General features: G+C 41.8%; 1 protein-coding gene across 2 annotated transcripts; it reads right to left on the bottom strand.

Moving 5' to 3' along the window:
• Positions 1-1,797: 1,797 nt before the first annotated feature.
• On the bottom strand, positions 1,798-18,557 carry LOC114789187 (la-related protein 4B-like). Of its 2 annotated transcripts, none has more exons than XM_028978338.1 (17): positions 18,023-18,557; positions 14,948-15,080; positions 13,892-14,039; positions 11,896-12,024; positions 11,495-11,570; positions 11,083-11,219; positions 10,709-10,812; positions 8,876-8,986; positions 8,555-8,608; positions 8,195-8,404; positions 7,992-8,086; positions 7,455-7,715; positions 6,660-6,684; positions 6,254-6,418; positions 6,037-6,164; positions 5,599-5,707; positions 1,798-5,345 (listed from the first exon to the last, which is right to left on the bottom strand). In XM_028978338.1, exons 2-17 carry the CDS (start codon positions 15,026-15,028, stop codon positions 5,124-5,126), a joined length of 2,055 nt encoding a protein of 684 aa, XP_028834171.1. In that variant the 5' UTR covers positions 15,029-15,080; positions 18,023-18,557; the 3' UTR covers positions 1,798-5,123. The 2 variants fall into 2 exon arrangements, with proteins under 2 accessions (XP_028834171.1, XP_028834170.1); XM_028978337.1 differs by having other exon boundaries at positions 14,948-15,083.
• Between the last annotated feature and the right edge of the window lie 228 nt (positions 18,558-18,785).

An 18,785-nucleotide genomic window follows, 5' to 3' on the forward strand; every position in this document is an offset into this window, starting at 1 on the left:
CACCTGACATCACGAAACCGGGTGAATCACAGGACAGGGGAAGACATCTGAGACGTTGACATTAGTGAACACGAAACATAACGTTAAAGACCTGACAGCGAACAGAAACGAACAGGGCAGCTTTATACATTTGACACAGGTGAAAACGATTAGGGAACATAACACATGACAATGAAACTCCGGTCTAGATCCCGGACCGGAGTAACCCCTTTTCGGACCGGATTGTGACACTTGATTTTGCTAGTTACTTTGTTACCACTGGTGTTTGGTTACTGTTGTGTTTCCCTTTTACTGCTCTTAACAGAAGTGTTGAATAGTTTTCAAGTACATAAATGATTTAAAGATATATCATGTCCTGATTGGTTTATTTTAATGGTATATTAGTGGGTAATACCTAGTAGATGACTTGTCATCCACATAATTCTAAGGTACATACAGTATTGCAGAGTGCACGCACAATAAGCACAACTAACTTTCCAATACACATATACTGTATAATTGCTTGTAATTATTACAAGCAATGACATTAGTACAGGCAAAAGTCAGTATATGTACTATGCTTTTACAAAATGGCAAACCCCAGAGGTTGAGACAAACCATTGTGTGAGTACTTTTACTTAAAAAAATACTTTAAAGTAAATGACACCATTACATGGAAAACACAAAATGTGGGGTGTCTATCACCCCAATACAATTGACTCCCTATTCCAAAAATGTCTACAGTGAAATGTATATGTATGACATCCACTCTCACAATATCCCTAACTTATTGTGAGTAGTGTAAATTCATACACTGATATATCATATATATCAGATCGGTGCACAATCTCCTTTGTCATGTTTTGTGTTATTCCATTTGCACTATGTCTTTTTGCACACTGTGAATTCCCTTTGACAAGTGGTCCCTACAACTTTGTTGTATATGTATCATCCTGCTTCAATGGAAATAAGGCATGGCTAACTTAACTTCAGAGACAAGAAACATGTCCAGAGGTATGCTCAACTCAAGCACAAGGCCAGATCATCCACACGGTAACTGCTGCCAAAGCGGAGCACTTGTGTGGCCAAATGAAAGAACTGGCTGGTATGCAAACGGAACTTGCCCTAAAGCAGCACGTGTTCATTCACCTGTCAACTGATGGCCACCAATGCAAGAACTGAAGAACTGTCAAACTGGAGCACAATGAACTGAAGAAAAATGCTGGAGGATTATTTGAACTCACCTCTGTATTTCATCTCTAAATTTGTGCTATAACGGAATCTGGGATGTGCATTTCGGTGAATTGAGTACAATTTTCACTGGGTGTCGGTACATTTTAATAATAAATAATAAACTTTATTCAATTCTGGTGCCAAAAGTATGCATACAAAAAGAAAACTTCTTATATTAACACACACACACACACACACACAGGCGACTTATCCAGTGTAGTGAAAGTCACATTGGATTTTACATTCAGAGAAGATACATATGATAATAATAATTTTATTTAAATTGTGTATCTTTGAGATGACTCGAGTGTTCTTGAACCATGATGTGCAGCATGAAGCTTTTTGGCAATAGTGGGTAAATATGTTCCTCTTGTGGCCCTGGAAACATTGTTAGGGTACATGGCATCATGAACTGCAGGAAATTCCAGGAGGGAGAACACCAGTCACCGTTGGATCTTCCAGCATTGCTCTGGTAGCATATTCTGTTTTATTGTGTTACTATTATTATTTTAATCGGTTGCCCTACTGTTCTGATTCCACAGTCTACCTTTCTGAAAGGACAACAGTCCCACCCCAAGTGTTCTGCATAAAAAGACTCGGTGACAGTCATTAACAGTGCCTAAATCTTTATTTCTCTCATGAAGCAACAATTGTTTTTTTTTTTTCTTCTTGTTTTTAAATCTCAAACTGAGACATTTTACATCATGACACAAGAGCAACTTAAATGATCCACAGCTGACATGTACAATTGATTCCAGTTGTAATGAGGGGGGGAATAGGGACACAAGACATAAAACGAAATACCCCATTCTTTCTGTTTCTTCTCTGAGGTCACAGATTGTCTGCTGGCAAGTGTTTATGTGTTTTGAAGAACGACAGGACTGTTAAACGCAGCAGCAGCAGCAGCTGTAGTGCAACTTCAGAGCCAACAGGGGAAACGTCCACAGAAATGTCCGACCAGTCAGTGCTGCTAACTGGCTGTCTTCTACAGGCAAAGTGGAAGTTAATGTGACACCAGGCTGGCAAGCGGTTTGTTTTCCAGTTTTCAGTCTGCCTTGCCTAAATAGGATGGGACCCCAGAGCATCCCACGGCACTCCATACCAGGAAAAATGTCCATGGAAAGGGATACACACTGGTACCACAAGGTTACCAGAGGGTGTTAAGTTCAATTTGTGTGTATAACTGCGGTACAAGCACAGCCACCCAGATCACCAGTCACATGCAGTGTGTGATTTGTATGTGTGTGTACACACACACACACACACACACACACACACAATCCCTAACTTAATAAACAGTGAGTGGTCCAAGATGTGACAAAGTGAGGGAAACAAGAAACGTCCAAATAAAGGGTTGATCCAGCTCGGTGCAGTACAGTCTGCAATGGGTGAGGGTCACCAGTTTGTACAGACAGCAGGGATCAAATGTACAACACACAAACCAAGTGGATTTATATGAACATTTGCCACGTGTAGTGTGACCTTGTCTTAAAAGGAATCAATGGTGGGGCAGCAAAACCCACCCAATTTATTCCGTGTTGATGTATATTAATTATCCATCAAGGCCGTATATAAAGAACCTTACCACATAGACATTAAAGCGTCTACACAAGTGAAGGTGAAAACCAAAAACATGAATACACTCAGCCAGCAAGCCCTGCTTACAGAACACCTCGCCAATCAAAAAAAAAAAAAAAAAAAAGCTCAATAGTAACATTAATATATTTTCCAATCATCAATATAGAATCTTAAATTATTTAAATGTACCTTTTATATTTCCCATCACTATTTACATGTGTACAAGCATACGTTTAGGCAACATAGTGCACAGCAACCCCCCCCTTAAAAAAAAAAAAAAAAAAAAAAAACACAAAAACACACACTCACAGTTATACCAGGGCTTTTGGTCAATTCCACATGAAAGTTGCATTGCTCAGTCTTGTGTCCCTGGTCAGTGTCTACACGATTGCATGTCATGCATCATCCCAGGCCAAAGCAACAGGGAAACACACAGAAATCACCCACCCATAACAGAATCTGAATTTCTGACTTGTACAGGGTCATCTGGTGCTAAGCGTGAGAAAATACATTAGTTTTTATGGGGTGGGGCTGTGTCTGTGTGTATGAGCAAGACAAGGGGGTGCTGTTTGAGAGTGTGTGTTTATCAAGGAGTCCTTCTAAGGGAATTTTTTTTTAATAGGGGGGGTTGTGAAAAACTAAAAGTAAGACTCCTTAGCTCTAGTATAAAAAAGTTAAGGCAAAGTCATTTTCAAGTTTAAATAAAATTCAAGTTTTTACACTGGATGGAACTTAACACTTAACAGGTTTCATGTAGTAAAAAAAAAAAAAAAAAACGATAACGTTCGAACAGCACTAACAGGAGCCACTCAAAGAACATGACAATAATGGCATATGTAGTCTCCATGAGAAAGGGTCAGTTCATCCCTCCACCCTCTCCTACTGTACCAGGAAGCCATTTAACTTCTGGTTTGGAGGAAGACGTTTCTGGGTGTTTTAGGGTTAAACACGCAACTCACAAACACCAGTAGAGGCGCTTCAGCAAGTCAGCAGTAAGGCAAAATGCTGATGGGCAAGTGAAAAGAGATTAGTACTAGATTTAGTGTGTTGTTACCGTTCAAACCACCATGTGTGGCATCTGCTACGCTTTTCCACGTATCACAGAGCTCAGTCTGCATCTAAACAATCAAAAACTTACGCAATCGCAAAACTTACATTCAGATCAGGAGGAGCAGCATCATCCAAAAATTTCATTACAAAGGACATGCACTCTGACCACTGTTTTCCTGCTAATCTGCACCTAGTTTAAACGTTCTCAATGCACTTCCTACAGCAATCAACAGCAGTGTAGCGGCAGTAAAAACCAATTTGGGGTTTGAACCTTGTGGTGGAAGCCATTTAGAGCTTTTTAATTAGGTGGGCATGGTTCCGTAGGTTGAATGGGGCACAAGAACAGATGTGAAGTGCAATAATTCATTTTTACATACACCGCGTATTTCTACATATACAGTAACATATTAACAAATTTCTGGTTCATCTTCAAAGCACCAGTAGAAACAAAGAAAACTGATCACTATGGATCTTAATCTATGCTATGTGCCACATAGAGGGACTCTAAATGTCATCTAAGATGGGGAAAAAGGAGAAAATAAAGATGTTAGAGTATAGGCACTGATATATATATAGAGGTTTATGTGCTTAGAGAGAGTACGTCTGTATGTAGACATGCTTGTGTAAATGTGTGTGCCTTGTAAGGAGAGTAAAACGTTATGCTGTGGGTGACTTACGTTCAGAAAGTAAGAAAAACAACAGCATGTCAATGCAAAGACAAATACCGTTGCTGAAAAAAAAAGCTGGTCACTCAAAAAAAAAAAAAGTTTCTAATAACAAAATTTGCTACAATTCTTTGAAAAACCAACACCCATATGAACATAGAAAAGAAACTAGTATCAGGCAGTGGGGCTGGTGAAATTTCACATCCACTGTAGAAGTCAAATATGTGAAGACAGAACTCAGTGTCCTATTATGGATGCAGATTAGGGGAAGGGAGAAACAATATGCGGTTATACTGAGCCCCAAGAATTCAACCCCTAGATTCTGTAGCAGGATCATGACCAACTCCATAGCAAAATAAAAAAAAATAAAAATAAAATAAAACAAATAAATAGGTGAAAGGATTAGCCTGGTGCCATCCACACTAAAGTGCTTCTTGTTTTTTTTGTTTTTTCTATATATATATATATATATATATATATATATATATATTTTTTTTTTTTTTTTTTTTCAGTGAGGCCCTGATCCATAAAGACACCCCCTAACTTCAGTGTTAAGGGTGGGAAGAAGGGTTTTAACAGCCCTGACCATTTTCCACATTTCCCACTCCCAAATGCCTGTTACTGTGGTGACGCCGGCGGTGTGAGGAGCTCTCTGCCGGCTGACAGCCTCACTGATCTCTTTTGCTCACGAGGTCTGGTTGGCGTGGTAGCAGTCTCGCTGCATTTCCTCTCTGATCCTGTGGGGGCATTGCAGGCAGGGCGTGGCTCTTTAGGGTGTGGCTGACAAGTGGAGTCCCTGATCCTCTGGCAGATCTCAGCATAGCTTGGCTTTCGTGCTTCCTGAGAGAACATGATAAAAGAGACTTGAGTCTGTCAATTTATGTGAGACATTTACACCATAAAGAATACATATTAAACAAATACAGCATGTCAACATTAATTAAAATTTACAGCAGTGGTCAAATCCTGGAAGAGCTTGAGGAAAAGCAGAGCGACTGACTTTCTCTTAATAAGTACATTACTACTGTCGACTTGAAACTTGATTTGATTTAATAAATGAATATAAATGAGGATGTAAGTGACCTGTACTCACAGTGGCAGCCCCATTGACCTGTACAGACTTGCTGGCTGTTGTTACAGTGGCGGACACTCGCTCTACAAGAACTGACATGTCCTTCTCACACTCTGACACCTTGAGGTCCCTAATACACATGATACAAGTGACATGATTATTTGGTGAGCAAAAAAGTTTTTTGGTTCTACAAGTATTTCATGACACAGAATGGACATTGAACAAAGATTATTAAAGAATCAGTGGTTGCTGGTGTTTAAAATTTAAGATTGCAATAGTTTTTTGGGTAAAGTAAGTTTGTGTGACTGCCATTTTCTCCCTGAATATGTAACTTATATAACACAGACACACACACATACATATACATATATATATATATATACATACATACATACATACATATATATAAACAAACAAACAAACGCAGACACAGTGCATATTTGTGTAATTGTCTCTTACTCTGTGCTCTGTGACTGAGCAAGTGCAGCTGAGGGTGGGGACAATATGCTGTTGGGTAAAATGGGTGTGGTCTCATTAGGGCTTCCTGAGGGGAGGGGACTGGTGGCTCCACCTTTCAAGCAACCACCCTGTATAAAGCGTTAAATATAGAAAAGGATCTGTGACAAGTATAGAGAAAAATTAACCTGGAGGAGAAATCAGATTATTCTGCTGCTACCTTATCCTTTGAGGTTGTAATGGTGACATTGGCGAGATGCATCTCCAAGTCATCAGGACTATGTGGAGGGGCACCTGCCCCAGGAAGAGGGGGGAAACTGGAAAGGCCCAACTCAAATCCTGGAGACGGGGGCTTCGCTGGGGGCGGTGAGTGTGCTGAGGGTCTCTGAACACACACATCACAGATAAAATAACTAACAGCACGAAATCACACACACAAATTATTTCGTGGTCGTTCAAAAACAGGAAAATCAAAACACAAAAATTACAGGGAGGACAACAGTACACCCATGGCATTACAAGCAAAAATAGTATGTCTGACATAAGCCTCCACCATACCAAAACAAACTGTTTGTACAAATTATATAAATACACACAATGCACAAACGCATCAAAATGATACTCACAGTAAACTTGTCTTCTCTCTTTTTCCTAGAACCATAAATGAAGACATAGTCCCATATTAGCAGCTAACAGAACAAGGTATTGAGCAGCCTTTTACTTATACTGGCCCAGGTGATTGTTTACTCCTGAACTCAGCGCCTGCGTACTGGAGACCATTAGGATGGTAGAAGCCTAGTGGATAACACACTCGCCTGTGAACCAGAAGACCCAGGTTCAAATCCCACTTACTACCATTGTGTCCCTGAGCAAGACACTTAACCCTAAGTTGCTCCAGGGGGACTGTCCCTGTAACTACTGATTGTAAGTCGCTCTGGATAAGGGCGTCTGATAAATGCTGTAAATGTAAATGATAAATATTGTAAATGAAAGTGAAATGATTGTCACTGTGAGGCACAGCACACAATGTTCACAACAAAATGAGTCCTCTGCATTCAACCAATCACCCAGCCATGACAGGTGCCCTGGAAGCAGTGTGGGAACTGTTCTTTGCTCAGTGGCACATAAGTGGCCCATTGGCGGCTGGGGATTCGAACCTGCAACCTTCCGATTACGTGTCCATTTCCTTACCCATTAGGCCACCATTTAAATAGCTTCTTGCATTGAAATAGGTAGGCAGTTTTGAGTAGGCAGCAGTCAGATCTCATATAGGTTAAATCTATATAAAATATATCATAGTACAACAGAAATGTGTCACATTTTTTCTCTCTAGGCCTGATTATATTAATAAAAGAATAACTAAAAGGAGTGATGTCAGTACGGCTGGTCACAATCATAAATATCAGTCAATAATGACTTACCTGCCACGCCCCATGCTGAGAGGCGAGTCAGCTGAAACTGGCTGAACCCGTGATGTGGTGCTGAAGTCACGGCGTGGGTAGCCAATTCCAGTAGTGTGCGAGCGTGTGCGATGGGGGTTCAGCGGCCGTGTTTGTGAGGAGCGGAGGCCTCCATTGATAAGCTGATCAGGGGAGAAGCTGAAGATTGAGGGAGGGCTGTCCAAAAGGCCAGCGTTGCGGTCCCCACCCACAGAGGTTCGTAATGACATCTTACTGTGGGTCCTACATCATGTGGTATAAGAGAGACCGCAAAAAAAAAAAAAAAAAAAAAAAAGTATTATGGTGTTACCAAAAGCTTTTTATGCCCTTAGAAAAAGCTTTTGAGGTGCCTGGTCACTGAGGCAAAGCAGGATGAGACTTCACCAATCAACAATAAATAATATACTATTTTTAGTATATTAAGTAGTCCATTTACATCATAAAATGTGACGTGAGCTGTGATTTGAATTGAGCAGATTCGAGTGTTTGTGAGTGAGAAAAAAAAAAAGAAGAAAAGACCTGTTTCTCGGGCAGTATTGGCGTACACTGCTCACTGGCTTGAAAGTGTGCGATGTGAAGCCGTTGATGAAACTGCTGCTGTGAAAAGGAGTCACCTGCAGGACAGAAGGAGAATAACACCAGCACTCCAACACATGCATACAAAATGCACAACTCACCAATGAGAGACATCAATACACTGTGTTATACAGTGTGTTCCTTACCAGCGCAGGCTCAATGAAGCTGGGTGTTGTGGGCCAGCTCTGAGGTGTAATGATGCTATAAAGAGGGAACTGCTGTGGTGGAGGAGTGTAGACCGGCGGGATGAGAAATGACGAGTATCGATGTGGAGCATATGGATTAACCTCCACCGGTCTGTACCCATTCTTTGGTAGAAAAGTGTTTATGGCGATTGCTTTTGCCTTTATACGTGCCTAAACATACAGAAATATACACTCAGTCCTTATACTGATTACACACACTTCACTCATAACAGATCACTGTGTTTATATGGTGCATAATGACTATAAAAAAATAATGAAACTTATTAAGGTTAGGCTGAATGGAGTGTGTGTCTAACTCACCTTAATTGGCTTCCCTTGGAAGGTTTTCACCTCTTCTCTGAGATATTGATATGCCTAAAATCACAAACACATTTTGCAACTAACTGCAAAGGTCAGGAGTAACTAATGGGAAAGTATGCCACATTTCAGTGGTTTCTCAATGCTTGTCCTGGTAGTCTTCTGTCCACACACCCAAATTTCCAAACTAAGGGCTCAGAGTGGTTCTCTGGCCAAATCAGAATGGTGACTCAATCTGCATGCCCTACCCATCCAAAAACTGTCATGACTGCACTACTTTAACCCTGCTGGTGCAAAGAAGCTGCTGGTCGTATGCAGTGGTACCTGTTGTGCGTCTGCCTCCGACTCAAAGGTGATGAACCAATTGTCGTTGTACGCAAACTCACAGTTCACAAACTTGGGCAGATTCTCGCCCGTAAACAGGGCCTCCACCTCCTAAAAGGGATAAGTAACAAGAGAAAAGCACAGTAATGGCTTAACAACAAACACTTTTTATTCGATTCCATTTCATTTCATTATAGCTCTTTACTGTTCATCAGGTTTTATTTTATGGTAAGTCAAATATAATAAAAACAGCTTAGAAATGTGAAAATAAGAGTAAAACAGAACAATTTTGATCAAATCACTCTCAAAGGTCTTATATAAGTCACAGCATGTATAATTCACCTCCCACAGCAGTCATAATATAGCAGCCATAATAACAGGTGGCACGTACAGTGTGGGGAGTATTTGCGAACATACAAGAGAGGGAGTTATTGTGGTTGTAGTCTGTCATAATTTGTCTGGGATTTAATGAGACGGGCATGTCTGTGTGGGTTGGAATGAACACAGTGTTTATTATGAGATACACATACACTGTTCTAAATAAAAGTGGTTCAATGAAATCATCATGAAAATTTCTCTTTGTGAAATTATTTAACATTAATAGGAGTTCTCCTAGCCTGTCTATTGTCCTTCAGTGGCTAGAAATGGCAATAGGTGCATAGAGAGCAGCAGCTCAGATGGTCAGATGTTGAATTTTAGGTTACCTCCCCTTTCTCGTGCTTTGCACGGCCAGAGAATTCCATACACCCCCCCCAAAACATTCTCCACCGACTGTCATGGTTTGAAAATGTGCGAAGCATTGCAATTGCTCGGTGATTAGATAAAAAAAAAAAAAAAAAAAACATTTGCGCTAATTCTTAGTAGTTCTTTCACCCAAGACTCTGAGGAAACAATAGGTTAAATTTTTGTGGGAAAAAAAAAAAAAAAAAATAACACAGACACAACTTCCTGTCTGCGTTAAAAATTGTGGTTGGTGAATGGTGTTGATTATGTCCTTTCCAGGACTGTCCCTTCACTTCTATAGGTTGCTTTCCTCCTCATCCTGCCTCTCCTCCTTATTAGTATTTAAAGCTATATGGAATCAGATTTGTGCCAAAATTGAACATATTCGATGAGACGTGCACACGATCAACCAATTGTAAGTATTGATTTAATACGACGATTATGACATAATTCATATGTGATCGCTAATAGCTGAAGCTGCTCTGCATGTTCGTGAAGCCCACGTATCTCACAGTGATAGAGTTCTGGTGAATGGAGCGGTCACTCAAATACGTGCTGGCCAATGAGGCAAAGCCCCGCCCATATGAGAGAAATGTGCCAAGTCCAACCGTATTCTCAAGAAGCGTAAACGTAAAACTATGCAGAGCGACTGAAAAGCCAGCAGTGAAACTGTAAAAATGAGCAGCGTAACTGAAAGCCTCACAAACAAAAATGAAAAATAGCGAGAAAGCAAAAATGCATGTTGTCAAAATTCCAACCTCAACGTCATATTTCCGTTTGATATTAGGAAAGGTTTTGTTTCAAAATTTGCCTTTTATTTCATGCATGTAGGATACTGAAATCATACCAGCAACATTACAGAATTTTTCCTATTCTTAGCTACACTTAAGACCTTAAATACAAAATAATATGTTAACTGTTTCAGTATTTAAATGTTAGGAGGGCTCCATATGTATGTTAATTCTAAGTGTTTATTTAAGTATTTTGTATAGTACAGGTAAGCAGACCTTACGTTAGACAAATAATCTAATGGCGCAAAATCCAATTCAATTACATTCATGGGATAATTTATTTATTTGTCATTTTTGAGAGTTGTGTGCTCAGGCTCACCGCTACAGGTGTACTCTCGGGTATTTCTCTGAGGATGACGATGCAGCGGTTTTGATTTGGCCTCACCCTCTCCCCCTGCTCATCAACCTGGACCTGTGGCAATGCTACACAAAGAAAAACGTGTTACAGGCACCAGTGTGATGATAATATTAATAATAATATTATGATGTGTGATAGCACTTAATCAATGTTTATAAAAATCCATGATTACATAATATATTGCTTAGGGAAGCAATATTACATTAGGGAACGTAACACTTATATGCGTAGCAATAAATAGTGTCCAAACAAGTCAAAAAAATAAAAATTTGATCACAGTTAAGTTAACATTTCTTAACACAAAGTGGGCTATGGCGTAAACACCACACTCTTACATCTCAGTACATCCAAAATCAGCTGCATGTCTGTGGTGAGTTTCTTCACATGGTCGAGGTTTGCCACCGTAACTATGGGCACATACTGATCACTGTCCATCTGGGAGATCAGATACATATCGCTTGACAGGTTCTCGCTGCAACACAAAACACAGCAAACTCTATTACAATGTCTACCACCTCACTAATATAGTGATAGCAAGTAATTATTGCCGCCCCCAGCCTGGGCATTGGGGACTGAAATACACTGCGGTTTCCCGTTTGTCCAGGGACTTCATTTAATTATTAGAGGTGCAGTCAGCCGAAATTGTGTGACTCACAGGATGAAACGGAGATGGCAGGACAATTCATTTGATGATATGAAGATCAATCTGTGTGTGAGTGAAGTGTGAGTGGGTGCTGCGCGGGTTACCGTGACAGACAGAATTCAAGAGTTTTCTTCAGGTGTTCTCTGAGGCCCTGGTGTTCATCCTGAGTGTGGTCCCCACCTACGCACACAATAATATGACTAGATCACAGTAACAGGAGCACTTTGTGGTGACCGAGTGTGCAAAGTGTGCCTAGCGGTTAAGGAAGCGGCCCCGTAATCAGAAGGTCGCCGAGCCACCAAGGTACCACTGAGCAAAGCACAGTCCCCACACAATGACAATCACTTCACTTTCACTTAAAAGTACTGGTGGTACTGGAGTGTGTACACTGCTGAATCTGCTAGATTAATTTAGAAAACCATTTTACATGATGACTGATGATGATGACAGTTGTAGAAACAGTAATTTCCTGATACATCTGCACATATCCTTGTAGTTTTCAGACCTTGCTCGTACTGCAGCTGTGATGAGTCTGCATCGTCCAACATCACGCCGGCCATACTGATCGTTTCCACAGGTGGAGGGTCCTCCATGTCAGCCAATGGTGGCTCCTGATATTCCTGGTCTTCATGACCTAACAGAAGTTCAGATTTCAAGAAACTGTCAGTCACTACTTATTTCCAGACATATGCTATGCAAAAGTGAGGGCAATAAGTGTGGAACAGGTTGCCCATACTTAGAACATGAAATTACCCCCATATTTTGAGGCATTTTACATGTTCTGTTCTCAATAATGACAGAGCATCCTTTAAAAACAAAACAAAAAAAGACAAGGCCACCAACATGCCTGAGCTCAATGTGACACATACCCAGCCATATTAGCACAATTGTAAAGTACAGGTAAAGGTGTTTGACCAGATACTTCCTCCTGATGCATTTCAGTACAATCATTGCCAAAGCAATATGCTTTAAATGAGAATATATTTTTATGTAATGAACAGAAATTTCAATATGTTTATAGACATTGCGATGTATTTTCCTGACACAGTATAAGGCATGTTCATAAAATGTCAGCTCCGCATTAAAAAGCTTAAATTAAAAGCAGTGGCCGTGGTCCTGAGATGCCTACAGCAGAGTTTGTGGATTGTGGAGTATTATTAGCGAACAAAAATGATAATATTTTTTGTGTAAGGCACAACAGAGTGGAAAACTTGGAACATGGAACCGAATACAGTGAACCTCAAACAGCTCTGACCTCAAACAGTTCAAACCCGAATCCTGGCAGGTCAGTAAAATGTGTATTCTGACAATGGCAACTCCTGTATGAACGAACACAAATATACACAAAGTGAGATGAACGCTGTCCTACACCTGAGGAATGAATTTACATGAGGGGGTTTAGATACACTCCTACACGCTCTCTCAGATCGGCAAACGAAAGGAGACTAAAAATTCCTTCTTCACGGGGTCTCCGATTCCAATCATGTCTGTTCTCCGTTGTTGTCCCTGGCTGGTGGAACAACCTACCCTCCTCCACACGACTAGCCGAGACTATCACCACTTTTAAGAAGAAGGTGAAAACCCTCTTATTCCAAAAATATTACAGACAAATTTAACACATACACATGCATACACATTTAACAAACAAATACAAAATGTATAAATACATTATAATTTTTCTTAGTCTAGCACCCAACACTCTCCGAGCATGTTCTTCAATGACAAGTCTAAGCCTTATCAGGGCTCTTAGTTTGTATACTTGATATTCTATAGAAATCGAACGAGAATTGCTGGTGTCTTCCCATTGTAAGTCGCTTTGGATAAAAGCGTCTGCCAAATAAAGTAAAGTAAAGTAAAGTAAAGATGTAGGGTGTGTAAGAGCTGTCAATCACTGCAACAAAAATAGCTTGTTCTTGTTAGTATCTCTTGCTGCAAATCTTGAAGACATAAAATCTGTGACATTAGCAAACACTCCCCACATGCTATGTCCTTAACTAGTTTAGCTCTTACATTAACCCATTCATAATGTCTAAGCCCGTTCATATTTGAATGAGAGAGTGTCCAAAAAAGGTCAAGTGTTAAAGCCAACATTTCAACCACTTTGTATGTGGGTAGATTTGCCAAAACAATCGCTTCTGGAAAGAAAAATTACTTATTCTTCTAGTTGCAGCCCCAATTTCAGAGTTCATATCCAGTTAATAATCACCAGAATGTGACCACTTCAACACTGAACAACAATGGCAAGGTAAAAGTAAATCTAGGAAGGTTTTCCCACAATGATGCATAATGAGTCAGTCACTCTTATTTCCCTTTGTCTCGCATGTGTCTCATACAGCAGGAACGCCTAAGTTTAAACAGGACACCCCCCAACTCCTTAAGTAAATACCTTTTAGCCCTGATGGCTTCACTAACAAAAGGTGTCATTTCAATCGAACACCGAGGAAACAAACATGATGGAAAGTACTCATACTTGGAAGGGAAAAGGAAAAAACGGTGCTGACCTTTGATCCCCGGCTGTCCAGATCCGTCTGACCCCTCCGTCCATGACTGCAAGACTGTGGTGTGAATGGTCCCAGGTGAGTCCAAACTTAGCATGTGATTGGCCCATGCCTTAGCATTGGGATTTAGGTCTGAGACCTTGGGGGATTCCTTGGGAGGAAGATTGAGGCAATCAGACACACACTTTTTTTTGGAACATCCAAACTTCAAATCTAGCAAAGGATTCAAAGGACATCTGGAAGTCCTTATTGTTTAGGTGACTAAGCATATAAAAACAATTAAATCACTTCCTCATAGAGACAGGTGACATGACAGAGACATGTCCAATCAGCTGTGTTCTTACCCTTTTATATGGCTGTTCAGGCTGAAACTGCAATGCCATGGAAACTATGCGCACCTATCTGACCTTTCAGAATCCAAGAAGGCCTCGTGGCCATGAGTCACAATTCAATGTCATCCATGTGCATGTGCCGGACTGGCGCTAGTAACAATTGTGAGGCAGCTCAGTGTTCTGTTACTACATTTAGTGTTGGAACATGAAGAACCTGTTCGAAATTAAGCAGTGGCTCTGGACTAAACCGAATTGCTTTGCTGGAAAGGGCAGTTGCTGTGCTTATGTCTTAGTGAGGGAATTGCAAGCTGATGTCACAGAGATATGTCAACAACACTGTCTATATGAGAACAGGTTCCTATGGTAACCAGTGCATCTCACACACTGCCCCTTTTCACCCCTGGGCGTAATCACTCTGGACCCCAGGATCAAGGCACAAATCACACACACTGCTTCATCTGCAACAGAAAATCCCTGTTACCTGGTCAACAGGGTGCAGATAAAAGCACAGCAGCTGCTATGCTTCATTTCAATTATTTCATTAAGTTGTCATTTGCACAAAATACTATTAGTACTATTTTTATCTTTACTTTGAACAGAAACCTACTTAAAATGTTTAAACATTGAAAAACCCTAGTCAAAAGAGCAATACTGATTACTGTGAAAGTAGCATAGGGCTAAATCTGTGTTGAATAAGAGGAAAAAAAGCATGAACATGCAAAAATACCAGATGACTGTTTTCTTTTGCTCCTTGGGCTGGCTGCACCTGCGGTTCAGCGACGACTTTCGTGTCCTGATCAGAAGTCATGAGCCGCAGTGTCAGGCCTCAGAGCCGAGAACTCTCCAAGTCACGGGGTGAGCTGCTAAAGACAAAAAAAGAAAAAAGAAAATACACAATGTTAAAAACCCCAGTCATATCAAAATGTCAATAGCTCTCAAACAAAAGTCAATAAACACACACACACACACACACACACACACACACATATATATAGTTCATTCAAGGTAAGCAGTTGTTCATCTTTCAAAGGCAAGACAACTCAGTCACTGAGTATTTTGAGCTCCTTAAATTAATATACAAATAAATCAAATAATCTTGCTTAATTTAACTAATTAATCCTCCACCCAGCCATGTCCTATCCATTATCATAGCACAAGGTATTTAAATACAGATGTATACTATACATTGTGTAATAAAGTAGGCGGATAGGCACTACTGCAGCCATTTTTTGCGTAAGGCACAAGAGTGGAAAACTTGGAACATGGAACCGAATACTGTGAACCTCAAACAGTTCTGACCTCAAACAGTTCAAACCCGAATACTGCCAGGTCAGTAAAATGTGTATTCCAAAATCATAGACTGACAATGGCAACTCCTGCATGCCGAGCCTCAGGAAACAGTCAGAGACCCCACACACCACATCCACCTCAACTGCAGATCAACCTACAGAAACATCTTATCTTGAAAATAGTAGTGATGCAATATGATGATGATGATGATGATGAGACTTTGTAGTGATGAGAAACCCAAGATGGTGCATTGGGAGTGGGTGTTAAAAGAATTCAGGGAATATGCATACCGAGCACAATCTAATCCCTGCAGCACTGCTCCCATCCAGGCCAGATCAGAGCGGGCATCTGGACGCAATGCTGAGTAATTTTTATTGGAGGCTAAGTGACACTTTTTTTTTTTTTTTGGGAGCCAAACAGCATTACCGACACTCAGCAGAAGCATTAAAAAAGCAATGAAGCCATTAAGAAGTCATGTGACTGAGTTATTACAGCAAAACAAAAAAGACTATTTAAATAGTCGTTTAGGAGAACTAAACTGGGGGAGGGGGGACACAATTACAAAAAAAAAAAAAAAAAAAAACAGCAGCAACAACAACCACAAAACACTGTCAACCATCAGATAGTGATGGACTTTGAGAGGTGGCAGTCAAGGTCCAGCCTCTGCTGTGGCGCAGGAGCTGACACAGCTGTACTGCCCACTGACAGGCTGGACTGGACCCACACAGGGACGTAGCAGTCAGCTGAAAGCCCCAGCAGTCCACCAACCTCTATCGGGAGAGTTATTGGAAATGTTGTCGTCCACACGGAGACACAGTCAATGTTTTAACCCCCCTCCACACCTTTAAGTGTCCTGAAACCCGCCCGGTTTGAGTCAAGGTCTCCTCCGTGGTTTGGTAAACACGTCATTGTTCTCCAGTCTTGTCTTTTTATTAGAAATGAGCTCCAGAGGATTTCTTGAATGACGTGTTGTAGGTCAGGTTGGGGGTTGGGCTGAAGCTGCGAATTTGGCATGTGCGTGTTCACCGGCCTTGTGCGTGCACTGCGGTCAGAGTTGAAATTCGTTGAACTTTGACCGCTGTGTGCCGTGACGCATTTTAGTGCGACCAATAAAATCAGGGCATCGGAGAGGGATAGTGCTTGGACTGCCCCTTCGAAACACACGCAAAGGGGTAATGAAGGAGAAGCTGATCTTATCCGTCTCAGAGTGTCCAGCGATCTACAACGCGACATTATCTGGAGTTTCAAAAAGCACGCCTATCTCCAGCACTGGGCCCGCGCCAAAAAAGCCGCTTTGCCGTCCACACGTTTCAGAAAATAGCTGCTCTGGGTCACCCGAAACGCTGTTTCTGTGCGAATGCAATAAAAATTAACAACTTTACCGCTTTAGAGAAAAATGTTTAGATGGCGCCTGAGACCCAAGTACCGTTTCGGCCTAAATATAAGATTTAAGAAACTCTGAGAAACTCTTCTTGTAGTTGATATCTAAAATTATTCAATGGCGCAAAATATGACAATGTATATAATGTATATGTATATACATATAAAAAAAAATAAAAAAAGAGGAGGAGGATCATGTAACATTTGGACTTTCATCATAATCAGTTCTGGCATTCAAACCGACTGATGGCAAAACGGCTCAGCAGCGAGTTTTATTATTAGTGTGCTTGTAAAAAATAATCCAGTATCAGTTTGGCACTGCCCAGCCAGATTGGGAATTTTGTACAGAAATAAATAAATGAATAAATCAAGAATATGAAACGCCAGCCTGAGCATGGCCTGGGAGTCTTTACACTTGCCTTCATTGTAAATAGAAGCCCCCACACCACGGACTAAACTTGCATGGAGTCAGTAGAACGCAAATTATCTGCTAGAAGCCCGAAGAGTGGATGTTGCAAAATGTCTCGCCGACTAAACCTTGGAGGTTAATAACGCCGGAAAAACTTCGCAAGAGCAGACCAGGGGTCAAAGAGAGTTATGAAAGAACTACCATAAACAAAACAAAAACAGTATTACGGAACTGGATTATATTATAACAGCTGTGTGAGTTATATTAAACAAGTGACACTTTAAAGGCCGATGGGGAAAAAGCTTATTTGGCAGATTTCAGGCGCAGTTAACACCAGCCAACCCCCCCACCACCACATCCATAAAAAGATGGCGACGTCCGTCATTCACCGCAACAGTTCAGCCGCAGTTCCTTTTTATTTCTTTTTCATTTCTCTTTCACACTCTTCCCAACCAGCATCCCGTCCCTACCCCGTAAACCGGAGAGCGGCCGATCTCCGCGGCCGATTACGGTCTCCTGCTGCCGGGGACGGGGAGCGGCTGCGGCCTCCATACGGACCAAGAAAACACGCACCACAACCCACAAACTTGGTCCAGATTACCTGGACCGATCCCGGCGCGGTACCCTCGCGTCCCCCGGGCTTGTCAACAATGACCGGCGGCGACCCGGGCGTCGCTTTCCCGGAGGCTCGCGGAGCGCCGGAGCCGAGTTCTCGGTACTCACCTGTCGGCTGTCCGCTGCCCAGCACCGCAACGACAAGAGAGAAGTGGGGCCTGGAGCTGGTGGGGAGCGGAGGACGGCGATGGCGCACGGCGGAAAAACGCCCAAATAAATCTCAGCCGAAAAAAACAATGACGATAAAGCGGGCGACAGAGCGGCCTGGCTCCTGCTGCGACCTGGGAAAAAAAGGCGTCCGAGGGCAGCGCGGTGTTGTTCGGGTCGCCGACGGCTTGAAGTGAAATATTCGCGCTGGCTTGGCAGCAGCGCGCCGACTCGGCCGAGAGTTCGCGACGAGGAAAATGGAAGTCGCCCGGGGCCCGTAACTTCAAGCGGTGCTCGGTTCGCCAAAGCTGCCAGCGGTGGATGGGGGCCTGTCGCGGGTTTCCTTTTCCATTCGCACGTCGAAGAAGGTGGTGGGAGGAGGAGGAGGAGGAGGAGGAGAAGAAGAAGGAGAGAAAAAAACCCCAGCGACGAGCGCACTCTCACCGTCACGGTATCACGCAGGAGCCACGACAGGAACTCCGGCCTCCACTTTACCGTAAAGAGGGCGGACTGCCTGGCTGCGTAGAAACAGGCGGCTAGAATGGCACAAACTAGGCTGGTACATTGCAAATGGCCGCCACTCTTTTTCTCGCCCACACGTAAAGAACTCCACTCTTTATCTTACATTTGGAAAGAACGGCGACAACAAACGACATAGTTAAAAAAATCGATTTAAAAAAAAAAGTCTCGATAACTTTCTCGATAAGTCGCATGTGCTTTGTCC

This window comes from Denticeps clupeoides, chromosome 4 (assembly GCF_900700375.1).
Source record: "Denticeps clupeoides chromosome 4, fDenClu1.1, whole genome shotgun sequence".
Taxonomy (NCBI): Eukaryota; Metazoa; Chordata; class Actinopteri; order Clupeiformes; family Denticipitidae; genus Denticeps; species Denticeps clupeoides.

What these genes read in the sequence shown, in the direction of transcription:
- LOC114789187 (XM_028978338.1), bottom strand. Translation starts at nt 15,028, where the DNA reads ATGACTTCTGATCAGGACACGAAAGTCGTCGCTGAACCGCAGGTGCAG. An exon ending in GATTTTGGATGTACTGAGAT is followed by an intron (nt 10,813 to 11,082) that starts GTAAGAGTGTGG and finishes TTCTTTGTGTAG; the next exon opens with CATTGCCACAGGTCCAGGTT. An exon ending in CCGAGAGTACACCTGTAGCG is followed by an intron (nt 8,987 to 10,708) that starts GTGAGCCTGAGC and finishes TATCCCTTTTAG; the next exon opens with GAGGTGGAGGCCCTGTTTAC.